General features: G+C 37.8%; 2 protein-coding genes across 2 annotated transcripts in view; one reads left to right on the top strand and one right to left on the bottom strand.

The window, feature by feature from the left end:
* NUFIP1 (nuclear FMR1 interacting protein 1) overlaps positions 1-21,345 on the top strand; it is a 145,900-nt gene that overhangs the window by 20,452 nt on the left and 104,103 nt on the right. The gene's annotated exons all lie outside the window — the stretch shown is intronic.
* The window catches only part of GTF2F2 (general transcription factor IIF subunit 2), a 79,529-nt gene that overhangs the window by 7,654 nt on the left and 50,530 nt on the right, over positions 1-21,345 (bottom strand). Inside the window, exon 7 of the mRNA XM_079307278.1 lies at positions 2,553-2,652. Within this exon, the coding sequence (XP_079163404.1) occupies positions 2,553-2,652 (100 nt within the window). The remainder of the gene's footprint in view (positions 1-2,552; positions 2,653-21,345) is intronic.

The raw sequence follows: 21,345 nt of genomic DNA, 5'->3' as shown, positions 1-21,345 counted from the left end.
AGATTTCTTTAAAGTTGTGTACTTTTTTAATTTAAAAAACATTCAAATACTATTTGATTTCAAGGAAGGACCATTTTAGAACAAGCTGTTTAGCATAGAAGCTGTGAGTTTATCCCCAGAAGACTTTATACTGAAATCAATTTCTCTTTGTTTACCTTCCCAGGATGTTGCTAAGCATGCTGAAAAGCTGCCAAAATCGCCTTCTTGAAAGTACCATCAATCCTAAAGCTGATGTAACTGCTTTGGTAGACAGTGAATACAAAGGTGATAGAGAAGTTAGAATAAATCCAAAGTTTTATCTAAAGATGATTTAAAGTGGTCCTAAAAGGTTTTCTTTCCTAAAAGGTCTCCTGGAGCATGGGTACCAGCCCATAGTACAGAACATTGGCAAGAGAGGATCACAAAGAAACCACAAAAGCCTCTGAAGGGATAACCTCAGAACCACTGAGGAACTTTTCTGCTATATTATGAAAAATAATTAAGTCATAGAAAGGTTCCAGCTGCAAGAATATTAACCTTGCAACTTTGTAAACACATTCAATATTTATAGATATAATGGAGGTCTCTTCCCCAGAGAAGAAAAGCTAAGTTACAATCTTAGCATATATTGTAATGGAATTGCAATTTCTTCAACTAGAAATGTAGGCTTAGTATAATTTTTTTGCAAAAATAACCTAATCACTTTCCCAGTTCTTGAATTCAAACAAGCTACTGCTATTCCACATCCACACATAATTTATTTCTCTCCTCCTTCCTGTTGTATGTTCCTTTACAGGTACACAGAGCAGCTACACTTAAGCCCCATTTTATATTCTTCCATTCAAGAAATGTTAACTCTTTCTTACTTAGTAGACACTCATTCTTCCACCAGAAACTGCCCAGATAATGACTGTATTAGCATACGTGTCACTTTGCACATTTTTATTTCTTTCTGGTTAAAGTCCTGTCCCCAACACCCATGTGATTACATTCAATGCAGCAGATTCTAAGAAAGCAGTTGCTGCTTGAAAACAGCAGAAAAATTCAATCATGAGGTTTTCAGAAATTCATGGACTTCTTCTCCCAGTTAAAAATCTTTTCATCCATCTTACCTGAACCTTAATAAAAGGCTTAATGAAAATAAAGATTTTGTTGAAAGTAGTCATGCCTTGGCCTTTAGAGGCAAGGCAAGGGCAACTAAAGCACAATTATGTTTTACAAGGTTTTTCCTATCAGAACACCCGTAAGCTGGACATGAAAACTAAACACACTGCTGATGGATTTCCATGACCATGGACAGGTATATAACCAATAAAAACTTTACAAATAGGACACAAGAGCATCATCACTTTTAACAGGCCTGATTATGTCCTGTTTATACCCCCTCAATCTCACATAAGATCTAAATTTCCATAATGATATGATGACCTGTGGTTTGCAGCTGGAATAAAGATACAAATATTATCTCCAGGTTGAAGTCATACTGCTATAATTATGCTGGTATCAGGGAAATGGAAGAGTATCCCACTAGAATGAGAAGCTGTACCCCACCAAAGCTTATTCCAGAATTAAAGAAGAACACCAGCAGTATCATAAAACAATATACTGATGTAAAACTGTCTATGCATAGTAGGACACATCAATGTGACTGTTTTGGTTAAATGGCATTCCCTAAGCTGCAATAGTTATATTGGTATGATCATCCATGTAGAGAGTAGGCTTTGAACAGTAACTACTACAAAACAGTCCCATGAGAGAGAAATTATTATTTCTGTTTCTGTGGCAATAGACCGACTTTCATAATAATGCTTAAATATCATTGAGTATATATTGTCATTTGTTTTATGTAAATAAAATCTTAATAAAAAGTGTAAAAGTTTAAATGACTAACACAGTGATTCATTTTCAGTATGACTTATTGTTCCTTATATTCAACATACCCAAAGAGGATCTCTAAGGAAAAGGACGTTACAGTTTATATGTACATCAACTGATCTGGAACAGCGGTGTGGGTGTAATATTGACAGAGCCAATGATGCCAATAACACCTGCTGTGAAGGTATGAAACTGAGAAAAATTATCAGCTGTTACTCTTTTCTACTTGTTGCCAATTCCTCCAAAGGACTGGAAACTAATGATTCTTGTCAAGTCCTTTACTCTCCTGCAGATGATAAGTTATTTGGCTCAAAAGAGCCAACATCTCACAGCACAAAGCCAGAACTGCCTTTCATCCACAAGCATCAAAATTACATTAAAAAAAAAAAAAAAAAAAGATTAGAGGAAGAATGCAATAAAGTCACTAGAAAGGGTTGGGTGACAGTGGTCTGCCCTCCATCAGATAACACAAGACATTTACAACTCGCAGACCTTTGCCCCAAGGGTGATATTGGTCTTGAGAGAGAAAGAAGATCTCCAGAAGACAAAATCAAGGAGAAACCAGATGACATAGAGCATTGCCAAAGACAGTGGTCAACTGTGAGCAAAAGAGCTGCTGCACAGCAGCAGAGCAGTCCTGGAGTCCTAAGTCAAATTCCTCCTGAAGAAAAGAAGGGAAAATACTAAAAGCTACTTACATTATACTGATGATTAGCCACTGGTTTATAGTTCGTGGTTACAGCTTTGTCCAGCTGCTGTGATAACCTTACAGGTTTAGAAGATTCTTCTATCTGTAATCTACAAAAAAGATAGCAAGAATAAAAAGTTCAGACAAGCATACACTCAAAGTGAATTTCAAAAACCTGCAATATGAACCAGCTGTTATCAACGGTCAGTTGCAAACAATCCATAAGGCAAAACAGACACACTCTTCTGGATTAATTCTTCCTACTCTACTTTTGCTTAAGGACATTGAACTGCTAGTGTGCTCTATGCTACAGAAGATACTGAAATGCTGAAAATCCAACAACGAAGAGAAGATACTAAAAACAAAGTTTGAACGCAAATTTCACTGCAAAAGCCTAATGCTCACATTGAAAAAAAATGTCTTGCTCTTAAAAAAATCCAACCAAAATGAATGCAAAATCTCACAGCTTACTCAGCTGTGGGATGAAAAGGCTTTTCATCCACCTCTGGTAACCCATGATTTTCTCTTGGATATTGAAATGTAAAAACATAAATTTCTGTGACCTTTCTTTTGGCACTGCAGTACAGTAAGAGTGCAAATAGCAGTTTTAAGAGCATTATAAAGACATGAAGATAGAAAAATCCACCCAGCTTCAAATCAATGTGCAATCAAGTCTCTATCACACAGATAACAGGTGACCTTCAGTTCTCTCTGGGGACTTTCAGAAGGTCAGAGGTTGAGAACATCTTGTCAGGCTCATCCCTATGTAATTTAAAGCTTCTGTATGTTGATGTAGAGGGAGTGTTCCATTTAATTCAGATTTAGCACTAAAGAAATGAAGGGGCAAGAAACCAAGCTTTAGAAAAGCACAGGACAATGGTCCCTCAGATAAATGGCTTTATGGCACATCTGATTAACATGTTAATTATCAGTGAAGCTGTTTTGTTTCCAAAGTGTATCTTGCAGACAGAGGACCCAATTTACACTAAATGCAGTACAACATAGCCCAAAAAATGCACAGTGATGCTTGCTTCTTTCCAAACAAAAATTAATAGGATGACATTAATGCAAATAATAACTACATGTTTACTAGTGTAAAACATTAAAATTATAAACTGACAGTTAAGAACAACTGTAAATGTTTGAGATCACTGATTTATTTTTGCAAAGATATCATTTACACCCAAAAAGATAAAATTTAAATTCAGCGTGTTTCTGATTGAACACCTGAACAACACAAATACACTTGAAAGAAGTATCAAATTAAGAAATAAAATTCTCTATTTATTTTGTAGCAACTTGCAAGAAAATCATCCCTCATAACTGGTACTGCTGGACAGTAGATGGGGTAGTTTTTTCTCATACAAAGATAAACTTGCTTCCTCTTGAATCCCTGCAGACTTGTCATTTTGTCTGTAGTTTTAACTACTCTTAAGCAACCATTATCTCATATTCTACACTTTTATATCAATGCTGCCTTCTGTCCAAATGTAGCATGTTTCTTCCTTAGCTTGAAAGAAAATCAACTGGAAGGTAAATGAACAGTGAACATTTTTGCTTATCACAAGAGTTTATCTTTTGTCCTTCAATCTAATTAAATTATTTTAATGATTTTCTTGATCTGGTTACCAAAGGTCTTCTAAACTCGCGTTTCACAAAGAGGCATAGACCAAAACTAAAACACTATCTTTTCTACAAATCAGTCTTTTTCTCTGCTTCTCCATTGCTTAATATCTTTCTTTTTGGTCTCCATGACTTTTTAAATGTTAAAATAATTTGGCTTTAATTTTTACATAGTTTGGCTTCAATTCTTTAGTTTTTTTTCCAGATCAGCATGTTTTCTATTGCTTTATATGGGGAGTTTTCCAGTCCTCCCTCTCCTGTATTCTATCTATTTTTCATTTCACTTCTCCCCCCATTTTTCCTTTTCATAAAGGAGATTTCTTGCTCAACCCATTTACTGATACTGCTCCTGTTCATGAGACAGGGGCTCCTTGAGATGAACTGGGAATTCTTGTCACTCTCTTCCCCTCCAAGGCCACTGTACCAATTTCATGTGCAGCAGATTAAGTTATTTGATTTGCAATGTTGCACCAGAGTCCTTTTCAAAATGGCTACAGCACAGGGTCCTAACAATACTTAAACACATCAGATGGTGCCATGTTTTCAGAGAGTGCCAGGCATTCAACAGTGGCATTTCTTCATGATTAATCCTCCTTGCACTGGGCTTTATATTCAATACTCTTTACAATGGAAATTTACAATATCCTCAGGTAAACAGCCAAAGAACATTAGCTCTTCAATGATGAATTTTCAGCCATGGACTTCAGACACCACTCAAGTTCAAGGCCTCTTCCTGATCTGGCATTTTAAAACTACAATAGAGGAAATTTCAACTCCCATTCAGTGCAGCTTCCTTAAATTATTTCTTCTTTGCACGAAAGCACACCAGCAATTTATTTCTTAACATTTTTCACTCACCATGCAGGATATGCATTTCAGCTCTTTTATGTTAACCTCCCAATTTCCAAATCAGTAGAAAACCAAATGTGTAAGACAGCTAATACCCTTCTCAGAGGCCTCCCTCCAAAGGTTGATGGAAGTAAAGGTACATTTAACAAGTAAAGCTTTCCAGCACACAATCTTGAAAACAAAGAAAAACCTATTGCCTGCTTAGGAAACAGAAAGGAAGCCAACCAAATGAAAAGGGAAATCAACCATCTAAGTTTGTTTGTGAAATGGCAGACGACTTCAGAAATATCTATACTTAGCAAGTAACAAATACATCAGCTACGAATGTATGTCTCTGAAATTTCAGAGATATTTGTGTCATACTTTGATATTTCTTGCCAAAGGTTTCCAAATTACAACCACAGATCTTACAGATCTCAGATGGTATTTAGAAAACTGGCTTACAGTAAAATGTTAACCTTTCTTTGTTTCTACTGCTGTAGTGAGAGATAAAAATACACTACATTCCTGATACTACTTTTAAATGCAAACAATTACAGCAGTGGCCACATGCCAGTATGGAAATTTATATGGGAAGCATGGTGACTCAGAAGGCAAACATTTTTATTAGTAGCTTTTATTCTACATATGCATTTTGCTCTTCTCCCTAATGGCTGACCTTCCCATTTATTTTTCTGCAGCTCTCACGATTTCACAGAGACTCAGGTTACCTTCCTTTCACCAGGCTTTCAGGTAGAATATTGTCACACAATCCTATGTGGAATAAGAGCTGATGCACATCTGGAGTTGGCCTCCCAAAAATGCACTAATAAAGGGACTGACAAACACGGTATAAAAACCAAATTAGTAAATGCTTCACGTGGGGATGAAGCACTGAAATTTGCTTAGTGCATTACAAAGGGTAAAGACAAACAGCCCATAATCATTTTGTCCAGATGATTTGTTGATACAGACACTATCTGCAGGGAAAATACAGCATGGTTGTTCGGGGTTTTTCCAAAATCATGCTGCAACTCTGTTATATTCAGAAAGTAATATGTCTGGGAGAATATAATTGACTTTTTAAATTTACATAGCTGTTGCCTGAAAAAAATTTGATGAAATATATAAATTTATGCATTCTAGTAATTATACACTCAAAAATACATAACAAAAGCCATAAACTGGGAATTATACTAGCCTTTCAGACAGATGTTTAACCTCTTACCGATACAGTTACTTTTAAGTGCTCATTTCTTAAACCGAATCTAAAAGGCAGCATTAACCAAGAATATCAGGCAGTGCTTTATGTCGAACTTTCTCAGAGTGGACCTGCTGAATCTTAATTGAAACTGCTGGTAGGAATAAAAAAAAAAATCAATAGATATTCTGAGTCATTGGTGATACTGATTTAAAGGAGCAGTGGCTTTTTACCTATTACTCCTTATTATAATTTGCAGGAGTTAAGGGACTTAGTTATGGTTCTGAATGATATACAAATCTTCAAGGAATTCAATTTTACAATGAACTCTTGTTGAAATAGCTAGAACTATAATTAATGCTAATATCTGGCCTAAAAAATAAACAGAAAATGCAGATATTTTTTCCCCAAAACTGCCAATGAATCAGCAACGGAGCAGCCACCAGCCTACACACTGTGGTTTTCCTTCTAGCACCAAGATCAAATGTAGCTCTTCCACCTTGAAATACAGCAAGTAATCAGCACAGCATTGAATTCATCATGGTCATTGCCCAGCAAAACACATTTCATACAGCAGCTTTGATTTGACACTGTGCTTACAGTTGAACAAGGGGAAAAAAGCCATTCAAACAGACTGGAAATAATTCCATGGGATTTGGCAACATGTAGCAAGCTCATACAAGGAGACAGATAAAGACAGTATGTATATTCCTAGGAAGAGATATTAATTGTTTTTTAAATACATGTAATTTTCAGCAACAAAAAAAACCCCCAAAGACCTTTAGAACTGATAATCTACTGTGATTAATCTTTTGTCACAAAACAAAGATTTGAAGCAGGCATTCATCAGAAACACTGCTAGGGCTTGCATTCTTTGCATTTCTAAAGAAATTGTTTTACAGATGAGAGAGGTAAGTTTCTATACTCTTTTGTGCTTGGCTATATGTACACAGGTCAGCAGTAAGTAAGCAGCCAGCCTTACTGTTGCAAAAGAGGGAAAGTTGTGTTTCTTCTCTCTCTGCAGTATCATCCATCAGACATGCACTGGAAGAGAGCAGGCCCCCTGCCCAAACCTTTGGAGGGGAAGAAACACAAACTCTCTATCTTTGCACAGTTTTGTAGGTTTTCTCTGCTCACAGAAGTTCCTAGTCCACTATCAGGGAACTGAAAGCCAAGGACTAATGGTCTCATTGTCCCTAACTCAGCAATTCTGTACTAGAACCAGGCTGAATTACATTCAGTTTCATGATACCTGGTATGGGCCACAAAAGCTTTTTGCTTCCTTATTTTGCTATGCATCCCGAACATGACAGAAATAGGTACATCCTGAAAATCCCATCCAAAACAAACTAATAAAATATATGTAACAATACAGCCTCACGCCTACTCCTCTTGCATTTATTTGGACTTCTGCACCTTGCTGAGGTTCAGATAGCATCTCTTTTGACTTTTCTTCTAAGCAAGAATATCACTAATATAAGAAGCAAGCAGATGATCAACAAGAGATGAACATTCTTATAAGATACTGAAACTTAAAAAGTTCTTGTAATTCTTTGAGAACTAAGGGAAGTCAGCATCCCATGGTGCACACCCTGCTAAAACAACCCCATGGCAGCACTCAAGCACAAATAACATAGGAAATTACCACCAGCAAAAACATGCACTATCTAATAATAAAAATGACAATCTGCTGCTACACCAAACAATCTGTCATATATTCTCAAAGATAAGAACAGCACACAAATTCTGCACGTTGTGTTTCACTGTAAGGAGCCCTACTGCCTCACGTTCCATGGAGGCAGATGACAGCCTCCATCACACGGATGAATCCACTGCTCCTCAGACACTCAGTGTTACTCCAGCACAGTCAAAGCAAAGCGAGTCTGTCCTTGGTTATGAAGGCTAGACAGGCAGACACAGAAGAGCATGAGCTGAATGAAAATGGCATTAAGAAGTGCATTTGCCAGTGTTAAATAAAAAAATGTTTCAGATTATTAATACAGGATATGATTTATAACTAATTTTAAGTCCTGAAACCCTGGCATTTCAGGAAAAGTGCTGCAATTATTATGTGTTCAGATATTAGATTTTTCTGAAGTTGACATCTTTAACTATATATGTTGAAGGATAAGCAATGAATCATATGTATATATGATAATTTCATGTCTAATACTCAGACAGGCACCACAGCCACAACTCCAGACCCCAATTCTACATATTGTATCTTCCTCTAGTACAGAACATCAGATTATATGAATGGCAATTTAACAATAAGTGACAATTTCTTATGCATTTTATTTTCTGGATTGACAAAAAAGTGAATCATTGATTAAAATCAATCCAAGTTTTCCTCTCTGAGTTTAGTGTTGCAAGTGACTAAAACCTTCTCAGCTAAGCTTGTGCGATCAAATAATGTAAAGATAAAATAAGACCTATTTTAGCATTCTATGAGTGATATAATGGAATAATTTTCTCTGTTTGATACACAACTTTAAACATATTAAGAGATGCACTAATGCAATTAGCATGAAGAAAATTGTAACATGTGCTTGACATCACAGGTATTTTAATCAAGCTCACGTGTGTCGACAGATACTTCCACTGGAAGCATTCTGACCCTGATGAAGTCAGGCATTGCCTGATACACATTGGGGACAAGGTAGAAGAGTTTCATCTGAGGCTATGTCAAAAAGGAATCATACCTCAGAGATATCTTCTGTGAATACATTCTATCTTCTACATTAAATGAGGTTATAGTTAGCCTATCCATTAACATGTCTGACAAAGTTTGTTTCTTGTCCCTGCCTCCATTAGGTTTCTCTGTCCAGGTCTAGGTCTCTATGTTTTGTTTGTTGCCTCGTCCTTTTACTCAGCACCTACCCCCTTTTGCAGTGAAAAGGGTCCATGACCAGATATCCTTAAGGGCAGAGACTCCTATTCACCCTTGTGATGCACCCTCCTTGTCCTTTCAGGAAGACTTATGTCAGGACTTGGGTCACAGCACCACCCCCTTGCCCCCCAGGTGAAAAGGCCCTTTTAGTGCTGTTTAGGCTGCTGATTGATAGAAAACTGCACAACCAGCCACAGAATCATTTTGGTTGCTCATCAATTTCAAAGATGATCAATTTCAGCCGTTAACCCAGCACTACCAAACCCATCACTAAACCATGTCCCTACAGGCCTTTTAAATGTCTCCAGATGTGATGACTCGATCACTACCTTTGGCAGCCTGTTCCAATGCTTGACATCCACTTCAGCGAAAAAATGTTTCCTAAAATCCAAACCTCCCCCGCTATAGCTTAAGGTTTCTTCCTCTTGTCCTACCATTTATTGCAAAGAAATGAACACTTCCTTATTCATGGACTCTGGAAGAGCAGAGAAGTTTACAGCTTTGCAGTTGTTAAAAATGTCAGGATTTTGCAGTCCCTTCCAACCTATGGTCATCGTAGGCAATCAATTAGTGCCCAAAGGAAAAAGAACTCACAGTTATTGGTTCCTGCCATACTTCCAATATTTTTTTATTAATATACATGCCACAAAGCTCTCTGTTCTGCCCAGTTTCCTGCTCAACACAAGAGATAAGATAAGTCTGAGAACAAGCAAAAGCAGAGCTAAAGGGAATGTAATGGTCTTCCCTGAGGACTAAGTGAGGGTAAAAGTCCATCCATGCTCAGTTACAGGCTGTAGCTCTATATGGGGCACTTAATCTTAATTTCTAAGTGGATAAAGCACAGTAGATTTTTATACCAGGGTGCTCATACTTGTGGCTTATTCCAGTGACAGAAAGGTCTAAAACTAGGGTGAAGTAAAACTTGGATGTCCATTTGTGTTGTCTGGAGAACATAAGGGTACCTTGACCACAGGCATGAGACAAGGCTTGAGACTAGCAGAGTGATGAGGTACACGAAACAAAGTATTAGGCAACATGCCAGGAGAAATGGGAATGCAGGTGAGATACTGGGGAGAGAGCTGTAAAGAACCATGCAAATGTACATGACACACATCAGTCCCACATGGAAAAAGAGAGGGAGGCAACACAGAGGCTGTAAGAGAAGGACAACACAATAGACATGGCTGGAGGCAGGAGTCTGGTGCACATACTCCTGAAAAACATCAAGAAGGGGAAAAAGTAGGTTGAAAAGCCTTTGGGTTTATTCAGCTAGGACACAAAAGTGAGGATCCACAGGCCTCTGCCTCTGAGCCAACCCTTCAACACTGCAGTCTGGACAGCACAGGCAGATGCCAGCATCTGAAATACCATGGGGATGAGTAACCACTGAGCAGTTCCTGCCTCCGGGGGAAGCACCCGCAGCCTCACAAGCCATTACTAATACTAGAGAAGGTGATCTAGGAAAAGTGACTCTTTAGCAAACTAAGCAAGACAGAAAAAGCCCAACCCTTTAAATTTAACATGAATATTATCTCCTGAATTAAAGCCAGATAGTCTCCTTTCTTCCATTTTCAACCTTCCCTGCTCCTATTTTTCTCAGTCCTCAAATTTCTTCAGAATAAATGGATTTACTTGCTAGACACGATTTCAATTTAAGTTTTAGAAGAGGAATTCTAAATTCTGAACTACCATTTTTAAAAGTAAAACAAGTAGACTTGTCTCAAAATTACATAATCTGTTTTTCCTGCCAAAACTCATCTGGTGTTTGGAGCTGTCTTGAAACCAATGGTAGAAGTAACAGGGATTTTTAGGCCTAGGCAACAAAAAAGCCAAATAGTTGTTGTCAGTCTGCAGATGCAGAAATCATGTACACTTTGCTAATGGGGACAAGAAAAGAGAATTTTAAAAAGTAGTTCATTAGAGAGAAAATGTACATCTTTACCATACCCTGAAAGGCCTAGGTCTTGAATTAATGGTAAAAGTGTGGATGATTTACAAGCTCAGTCAATTCACTCCACAATGAAACTGCTCACAGCTAAGGAGGTAGAAAGAAAGAGGCAGACTCTTGGCTATAAGTCCTCAAATGGGGGAAAAAAAGAATCCCAACAGCACCTCAGCTACATCTCTTCAATATGAACCTCTTCTCCTCCTCTTCTCCTGCAAAATGTCTTTATCAAGTTACAGCTGCCAGCACTCTGCCTCCAACTACATGCTGCCATCTCTTAACTCCAATTCCCAAATACTTCACCACTCTCTTGATTGCTCTGCAAACAGCCATGGCATCTGGCTCAATTGGGGATCTTCCAGTTAAAATTTACTGTAAATAATTTAACAGTTTGTCACAATCTGGAAAACATTTGGACTGCTTCACTAGAAAACCTAGCTGGCTCACATCCTCAAGGTTTTTCCTCTGTCTCTTCCTTCTTTATCTGGCAGATCCTAAATTGCTAGCAAGAACACCTTTTTGAGGACTCCCTTCAGTTAAAATATGCTTGGAAATAACTGTCAAGGAACTGCTGCACAGGGCACTGAAAGGCAGCTGCTGGGAGACTGTACTGCACATGGCCATGGGTTAATGACTACACACTGCTTTTGATAGCTTAGAGTTGAATCTTGCACAGTTCAGCTGCTTCAATGGTTTAAGCACATGGTTGCACTAAACTGCAGGATTAGCTCACACTGAACTGCTGAATTAACCCACCCAACACCCTTTCCTGCAGGCAAAGAGAATGAAATTAGTTTTAAGTGAACTCTGAAATCATGCTTAATCCAAACAAAATCAGCATTAAGCTAAAAAAAAGAGCTGGGTAGGTTCAGCAACCCTAGAAATCCTATGCTACAAAAACCAAAGCAAAGCAGGAAAGAATCCTGTCTTTCTCCTCAGTTCATGTGAAAAAGCAGTCTTCTCATCTCCCAAGTGGAAAATTTACCAGTATCTCCTGCAAACCACAGGAAAAAAAGAGGTAATACAGCACAGACTGGAAGATATATCAATTAAACCAGAAAGCTGGAGATATTTTTAAACTTTGATCATCATTCTTTCAGCCAATTATATTTCCTTTGCCAATTGTACAGAACTACTGCTCTGCTGTATTTGCTCAAGTAGTCTAATTACATTTTTCCTCCTCCTATTTTGCAAAACAGCACTCTTCCAGCTCCCTCTCCCAATATATTACATACCTGCCCACCTTCACTGGAAAACCACTGCTGGACATGAACCTCAGCTGTTCAAGTAGGAACTGTGCTCCCACAAGCAGAGAGCAAGAGGAGTTGCAGCAAAGCCAGAGGCAGAAACCAGTTGTGCAGAGGGAGCCCAACAAGAAGGAACAGGGCTGGGAGCTGCAGGGCTGCTCTGCAGCTGGGAGGTGATGGCAATGGGGAAAAAGAGCCACCAAAGGGTGACCTGCCACAGGACTCCACTCTTGCTTGCCAGATTGTGAAGGAAGGTTTTATAGCAGCCCTGCATCATTCAATTTGGTTCAAGTCACCTACCTCAAGGTCTGGTCTTTGAAATGCTGCCACAGAGACAAACCTGGATGTTATTTTCTTAAAAAGACTTAACTTGGCTTCTGTGCATCATCTTCAGGGTGATGCTTGTCAAAGCCACAGCCATACCACCATTAGCCCTGACAAAAGCTCTCAATAAAGGGAAAATACCTTCAGGACCAGGAGACTGTGCCTCAAGACTCAGCTTCAAGCTCGGCTACAGCTTTAAACCAAGAACTTTCAAAGTTTTTTGAAATAACTTTCTTTAAAAAGCACAAAGCACAACAAGGACATGACTAGATTTTAAGGCAACTGAGTCCAGAAAGCATAAGATTTCATTTTGCATTTGAAAAATATAACTTGAAAAATATCTCTGTTTCGAAGGAGAAATCAACATAAGCTTAGTGGTTCAGAACATCATCTTTGAAACACTCCCTAGAGAGCTTACTTGTTAAGAAATAAACCTAGCTCCATGCACTTGGAGGTCTGCTACATTAGTATTCTCTTAATTAGAGACTTTCAGTAGAGTGCATCTTATTTGTGAGCACAAAGATACTCACCCAGACTTTGTGAAGCCATACCTATTCTGTTATTAAATAAAAAACTCCAAAGATCTGATTATAGATTTGTCTGGCATGACAAATTCCAAAAACAGTTAGTGGCTGAAGCACAAACATTGTCTAGCTTCCCCAACAGGAAGCTGGATAATTGGGTTTTCCATAAGATCTGTGTGAAAGCAGACTCCATTCATGTGTAATTTGGTTGAATATGTCTTCCACAGGGAAGGGAGGAAAAAAGAAGTTCATGAAAGAAGTTTCAGGACCATTGTATTTAAAGCTTGTTTTCCATGGTGTTCCTTAATTAAATCTAATGCTAGAATTTTAAAAAATGCATACATACTTGAAGAAATGCTCCACATAAATTTCACTGGTTTGTCATGAACTGAATTTGTTAGTCAGTAATCCAAACATGAAATGTAACGTGAAACCATTATTACTATATTAATAAACTGTGAAACCATTATTACTGAGAAAAGCATCAGTTTTTCAAAAAACTACCACAGGTTTTAATTCAGTGTGCATATATTTCCCAAATGGCAGTATAATACAGTGAGTATCAGTGCACTGAATCTGACAGGGATGGGCTGAGCCTCTCCCACACAGCACCAGCACCCCCAGGGGCCAGGAGGCTGGGAGTGGGCAAGAGGCTGGCAGGGGATGCTGACAGGACAGCTGATTCCTGCTGACCAAAGGGATATCCTGTCCCATATGGTGTCATTCTCAGCAATAACAGTTAAGAGAAAGGAGGAGGATGACATTCCTTAAAAAGGTAGTCTCTTCTGAAGCAGCTATGTGTACTGGGGCCCAGCTTCCCATAAAGTGGCTAGACATCGCCTGCTGATGGGAAGTAGAGATTAAATCTATATTTTTGCTTTGCTTCCACACACAACTTTTGCTTTCTTTCATTAAACTGCCTTTAACTTGACCCATGAGATTTTCCATTTTATTTTTTCCCACTGCCCCTAAGGAGGGAGTGTGATAGAGCAGCTGGGTGGGCATCTGGCAGCCAGCCAAGGTTAATCAACCACACTTTAAAATGATAAAAAATGTGTAACTTTATAAAATGTTACCTCAGTATTAGAGATATTTAGAGCTAAATGTTTATGTAAATGTTAAACCCAGTTAACATCAATGGGAGAAGTTCTCTGGACTCAACAACACACACACTGCTGTTGGTAGAGAATACACAGCAGTTAACATAGTTAATAGTTAACACAGCAGTTAACAGTTCAGAATGATATGAACTGCTGGATATCTGCTCTTTCTTCAGTGGCACACATGCTATACTTCCAGGAATAATCATGGGATATCATATTTACTTAATTTTTTATTACATCTTCTAGTGGAACGTGTTCTTGCTTATGGCAGGGGTTTGGAACCACATGATCCTTAAGGTCCCTTCCAACCCAAGCTATTCTTTGATTAGATGAAAAGGAAGTGTTTTTTCTACTGGCATGTCTCTTATTAAGTTCTTTTTGGTTTACATAATCATCTTGAAAGACACATATTAATTTCTGTTGTTATTGTTAATTTTCTTTGTGCAAAACAAAGTTATAAGCATCTCTAGAAGAAAAGAGAGACAAACCATCTTTTGTGACAGTTGTGAAAGCTCTTTGGAACTGGTTTAAATTCCATGGGAGATCAATTTCTCAATTCTAGCTCTAAGTCTAGAGGAGATGAAGACATTCTAGAGAAAAGAACTGGAAAACAGGTCCACTTAAAAATCCCCCTAAAAGAAAACAGCTGTAGCAAATATTTAATTTTTTAAATATAGACAACAGTCAAGCAATTACTCAGAAAAGTAAGAAGCCCAATAACAGCTTTTCCCCCCAAAAGATGCTTTTATATCATGTTATTTCTGCAACACTTTTTGGACTACTTGCTCTACTCCACCACATCCTTTAATTTAATAATTCCACAAGATTTTGGAGGATTCACACATCCTTCACTGCAGCAGGAAATGAAACATAAATTACCTACCACTTTCCTTTCTTTACTGCTAGAGCTGCAAACATTTTGTGGTAAGGGGAGAAAAAAACTGCCTCTGCAAGCCTGTTTCTCCAGCTATACAGTGCCCCAAGACTTCTATGACAATTCAGCACTTATAGGAGAAGCATCTCCTGCTTTAGAGATTACAGGATCTCTGAACTAAAGAAGACAGGCACTACACACTATTCTCTTCTGCATTTGGCTTAGCAGAAGCAGAACACAAACAGTTGATCTGGCCTTCACAATTCTGGAAAATCCTCGATTCCAAAGAAACAAGGAAGCTTCTTTTTCACAATGGGAAAAATACCAAATTATGGAAAACACTGTTATAATTAATTAAAAATTCCTCTCCACTTGATAAATGAAGAAAATAGCTGTCCATCGTTTCCTCTCAAGTGCAAATTCTATTAATGGCTGCATGAACAGGAGGTTTACAAAGGGGACTAGCAGCACGCTGCTTTGTAATACAAAAGGGGCAAAATAAAAAATAAAAATACCAAGTAACAAACAATGTAGTACTGTGCATTGAAACAAAGTGCCTTTACAAGAGGTGTTCTGTTATGCCATACCACAAGTAACACATGAAGGAAACACTTTATTACCATGGAATACAAACAACCTGAAATGGGACATCTCCCTTTGCACATGTTCCATGACAGACGGTACTGGAATGGTATTTGCTGCAAACCAGATTAAATCAGTTTTAGAAACTGAATTCCATCAATGAACAGATTGCACCATCTGCTTCTACTAATATACATTAGAGGATGTGTATTTTCCATTGCTGCATATTTACTCTGTAATCAGAAGCATACGAGACAAATAGCTATAGCTTAGCTACAGAATTGGCTGAAAAGCACCATCATTTGAGAATGTCAAGGGTGTAAACAAAAAAGCACTTAGGTTATTGAAGGCTGTGCAATGAAGTAATGAAATAAAATTAGGCAAAAGAAAATTTAAGCAGCACACTGGGACACTAACAATCCTTGCAGTGATGAGAGAAATACAAATGCAAAAAGCGTAGATGAAAGAAAATTTCTTACTAATAATATGTAAGAAAAAAAAAGGAATAATCTTTCAACTGAAGCCTAAGCAGGGCTGTCTGGAAATCTGAATTTTTATTACATGTTTTTTTGTGCTTTCGAGAAAAAAAAACAATCAGGAGGTAAGCCAACATTTGAAGTTTTCATGGAACAGAAATCCTGCAAAATTTTGTTTTGGAAATCCAAACATGATGTTCCCAAAACAAAATATGCTTTCCCAGTATCCTCAGCAGCTGCTGACTAAAATTTAATGCAATTCTTTCCATTTCACAACTGCCATTTTATAGCTTGCTGTGGTGACAAAAATGACAAAATCTACCTTAGACTCCATCTCAGGGACTGCTGAAGCTTCTGCAGGACCTTCTCTCTAACAGTGCAGCCATGTGAGTTGCTCAGAATGCCAGAGCCCTGCACTCCCAGGCCAGCTGGCTCTCCACATCCCCACAGTCCCTACAGCCAGCCAGGTGACTTTAGAGCCACTGACATCTCACACACAAGACCCCTTCTTACAAGCACCTGAAAAGTCAGGCTGACACATTGGTGTGACATTTTGTGACACACTAATATAACAGCAATACAAAAATGAACCTGAAGAAAAAGCTTGAGAAGCCGGGGTGAGATTTCACCATTATTACTCTATGTATCCTCAGTAGCAAGGATAGTTATTTCCAGGAGAGTAAAGTATCAACTGTAATTAATGAAACAGTATTTCATTATAAATGGTGGTCTTCTCTCTAAAAGGACGATAAAAGAAACAAGAAATATTGGAACACTAATTTTCTCCAGTATAAATGCACAGAGGAATGTGACAAGTTATGGTTTAAGAAAAAAAGGAGTAGAACTCTTCAGTGCCAAAAAACAAAAAAAAATGAGATCTGAAGGTATGACTGAGCTGTCCAGGAATAGGGAACAGCTGTATGATATGAATACCAGAAGGAGCAGGCATTAAATCACAGAAAAACCCACAGCAAGCTGAGGAAAGCAGTTCTTCACACAACTTGTAAATAAATGGTGGCACTTCTTGATGCAGAGTATTATGAATACTAAAAGTACATATGGGTTCCCAAGAAGTAATTTTACTGATGACTGCTAAACACCAGGACAACTCAGCAGTCCTTGAGATATGTGTATCACAGGACAAGCACAGTGTGATGGATTTAGCAGGAAAACTGAAAAGACAATCACTCCTTCCTTCCCTTGAGCAGAGCCAGGCACTGAGCCATGCCCCCCCACCAGTATCCAAAGTGAGCAGTGTCCAAAGTGGACAGCCTGCTCTGTGTCACTAAGCACAGCTCCATGCAGGTCCGAAGATTTGGATGTGCCAAGCACTCACCCCAGCTCAAAAAAATTGAAGACTCCCGGAAGAAAAACATGTCAGACACTGTTGTGATTTTTTTCTCACAGTCCTGAGAAATATTAATTACTGGGACAGTAATCATGTTTCATAAACAGCTGCTGCAGATAAGGAAAAAAATTAATGTCACGCTAAATGTGTGTGAATTTAATTACCTTCTGCTCAAAGGTACCTCTTAAGAGAAGGATGGGATCCAACACAAAGACACAAAGGCTTATATTGCTGCAATCCTGCTGGTGGAAGTAAGTCTAAGACACAGAAGAAAACTGAAAGGAAGGCTTTCTGAGTTGAGTATGTATTATTTGAAAACCAAGGCTTTTGACTTAAGAGTCTCGCAGGGAAGAAGCATGTCACATGATACAGACAAAGGGAAATAAGATGAACCTGGTCTTTGCCTGAAACTGTGACCATGTCACAGAATTTCTGTCAGGACAAGCAGAAGAGCACCAGCAGTTCACTCTTCAAAGCAGGGCTAGTCAACTTCCTCATACCTCTATTTCCCCACTCTAAATCACAGCATAAAATTGACCACTCAAAGTGCAAAGCCTTTATGACCCTTGTGTACAGACATATCACAGAGAGCAGTAACAAACCCCAGTGGGCCATGGCATGACCATGTGAATAAACACAGAGGTACTACTTTGGAATAAAGTGCAAGCTACACAGTTAAGCCAAAACCAGTCAGAAGAGCAAAAAAGTAGAACAATTATTCCGGCTGGAAACTGCAGAGAAACTAAACTACTTATTCAAGATGGACATACATGACAAATCTGATTATTTACACTCATGAAAGAAAAGAACTACAAGAATAAAAATGGGATTTAAAAAACAAAAAAAAAGTTTGTGAGTTATTGTATTATTTAGAATGAAGTAATACAGTCATGACTTGATGAGGATAGTCTCACGCAGGGAACCCTACCCATCCATACAGACATTCAGATAGGCCCACCTCTTAAAGCTAGAGAAAATGAACAATGAAAGCATAGACAGAAACACATGACAGATAACTGGAAGAGTTAAATAATCAAGAGGTTGTAATTACATAAATAAAAAAGATTTCTTCAAAAAGGAATAAAGACACAACCAGGAAGGAAAAAAACCCCCAACAAATAAAAAGGTCCATGAACAGCCTTCCTAAGATAATAAGATATTACTTAGGAGAAGAGTATCAGATATAATTTTGTCTACCTGGGGTTCTGAGATAAAAATATTCATTTGTATGTGGACATAGTGAAACTATTATTGAACTCTCATTTCCATCCAGAAGTCAAAATAAGACATCCTCAAGGATAATTCAATGAGGAATAGAAACTGTGGATGGATTCAAGTATCTTTTGTAATTTTGAGGGGTGTTTTACAGCTTTTTTATTGATTTTTTTTAATGTCTAGAGCTTCATCCCCCTTGAAGATGGGCTACTAGCTGCTCAGTTTGAGTCACTTCGACACACTTGTTTCTAAAAGGCTCCTATTTGCTGCAGCAAGAAGCTATATCGGAACAAGAATAATTTTGCCATCTAGCTTTTAAATCCTCTAAACCTGATTTTTTCCCTTCTTTATAAATATTGTAATGAACTGAAAGTATTTCTGCATTTTGCCAAAATTTCAACAATCTTCTTCTTTAATTTCAGAAAAATTCTGATCAAACCCAAAGTAAAACATTATGTTTTAAAAACCAAGGAAGACAGCTATATCCTGAACGAAGCTACTCATTTACCTCAATAGAAGGCAAAAAGACAGGGTGCACTAATAGCTTGAGAGATCAGAGCAGATGACTCTTTTCAGCCTCAATTCCTTTCATAGGGGACTTGCAATTCACACACAAAACTAAAGTTCAATTTATTTTATTCTGACATTAACTTAGTCCAGGGCACTTGCTTGTGTTCATAGTGATTAATAAAGAGAAGAGATGTAACTGTCAAGCCAGTGTGTGAAGCCAGGTTATCTGAAGAGCATCTGGGAGACAGAACAACACTTAAACCATTCTGAAGGCAGCATTGCAGAATGGGTGGCCTCCACATTGCATTTTATTTCAGGGAAAAATCCCTCACTATTATGGCAGTCGTCTTTGCTTACACAGTAGGAGCAGACCCATGAGAAAAGGAAAAAACAGAACTGAAAAAGCAAAATAAACACTATATGATCACAAAACACAGCTAACACATAGGATTCCACACCACCATTAATGGGGTGATTTAATAACTGCTGCACCTGATGGAAGTCTTCCTTGATTTGATAGGATTTAGGGATCAGGCCCTAGAAGCTCCTATTAACTACTTGGTTAGTGCAGCATGACATGAGTTTCCAGCAATGTTTGATTTCTACCTTTTAAATTTTGCTAAATAAATGCCCTGTGCATCAGTCACTTCTTATACAGACACAGAAATATATCAAAAGACTCTGGTAAACATCAAAGCTGACCATGTAACATGATGCTTTCATTGCTTCCAAAAAAACACACTGGTCTTTCTGAACTTAGTAAGAGCTTGTGCACTTGCTTTTTAATAAGTTTCAGATCTTTCAGTAATACAAAGTATTACTTCTATTATTACTATTTTGCACTCACCAGGTTTCCTAAATCCTAGATCTGAATTCTGTGTTTATTCTTTTATTAAAATCATGGCACGTGTGACATATGGGCAAATATGCTCATAACTCTTCTTCATCTTCTCTGGATAATACATAGGACACTTGTGCTTCACTCATCAGCTTCTGAAATGGATGTGCCCAATTACTTCATGCATAATTAGGCAATTCCTGATTTTCATTACCCATGTTCATCGCTGCAGTATTTACACAACACAATCATACAGCTGCCCATGTACAGATTGGAACACACCACTAATTACATACGTTTCACTTGGTTCTATTCCTCTACAAGTGAGGTTATGGTTTCTAAGGGCTGTGTTCCAGGCACATACCCAGATGTTCAGGGACCAGAAAGTCCCTGAGGTGTATAAACTCATTTGAATTTACTGACCCTTTCAGAGAAATAAAACCACAAATAAAGTATGTCTGCCATTTTATTTCCTAACTTGTTTGTCTACAGCTAAAATATGATAGCTCGGATTCAGTAAAGCTGGCAATGCTTTAATTGTGATTCCGCATATATAATTTTTAAGTATTTTTAAAAAAATATTAAGAGAAATTACAGTTTGATATCTTTGATGGAAATAGTATCAATAGATCAGTTTATCATTTGTTTGCTCTTTTCTCATCAATTTAGATGAATGACTGTGTCTGTTTAACCCAAACAGCTGCTTTTCAAGCAGCTTTCACAAATCTTCCTTTCCTTCATACAGCTGAAGTCTCATTATATACACAGAAGACAAAAGTACAATACATTTTATTGTCCTCCATTTAACCAGTTTCCATAGTTCTACAAATGCTATGCTTAGGTAATTGAAGCATGCAAAATATTTCTTTCAGCTGCACTATGCACACTTAAAAACATGAAATAGAAGAGAAAATAACTTCTTAGATTTTTAAGAGCCTATAAGGCAATTAAACAGATAACTGCCATATTCCAAGCTATATTCTGCCAAATTTCATAATGTAAGTATAGACTATGCAGCAGCTAATATATGTCACTGAATAAACTAAACAAGAGCTCACTTTCCATAAGCATTGGCTCTTGAGCAGGTCAGGAATAAAAACCTGTATGCTCGCTGTGACTAACATCTATCATTTACTCACTTATCATTTCACTCACATACAGCTTAATGAAATAATAATAATAAAAAACCCAGTCTAAATGCTATATAATAAACCACCTCCACAGAGTACAAACTAATATCCAAGTGTCATTCAAAGTTAGTTTTTTATTCTTTAA

This window comes from Erithacus rubecula (assembly GCF_903797595.1).
Source record: "Erithacus rubecula genome assembly, chromosome: 1".
In the NCBI taxonomy this organism is placed as follows: Eukaryota; Metazoa; Chordata; class Aves; order Passeriformes; family Muscicapidae; genus Erithacus; species Erithacus rubecula.
This window is presented reverse-complemented; position numbering and strand designations above follow the sequence as displayed.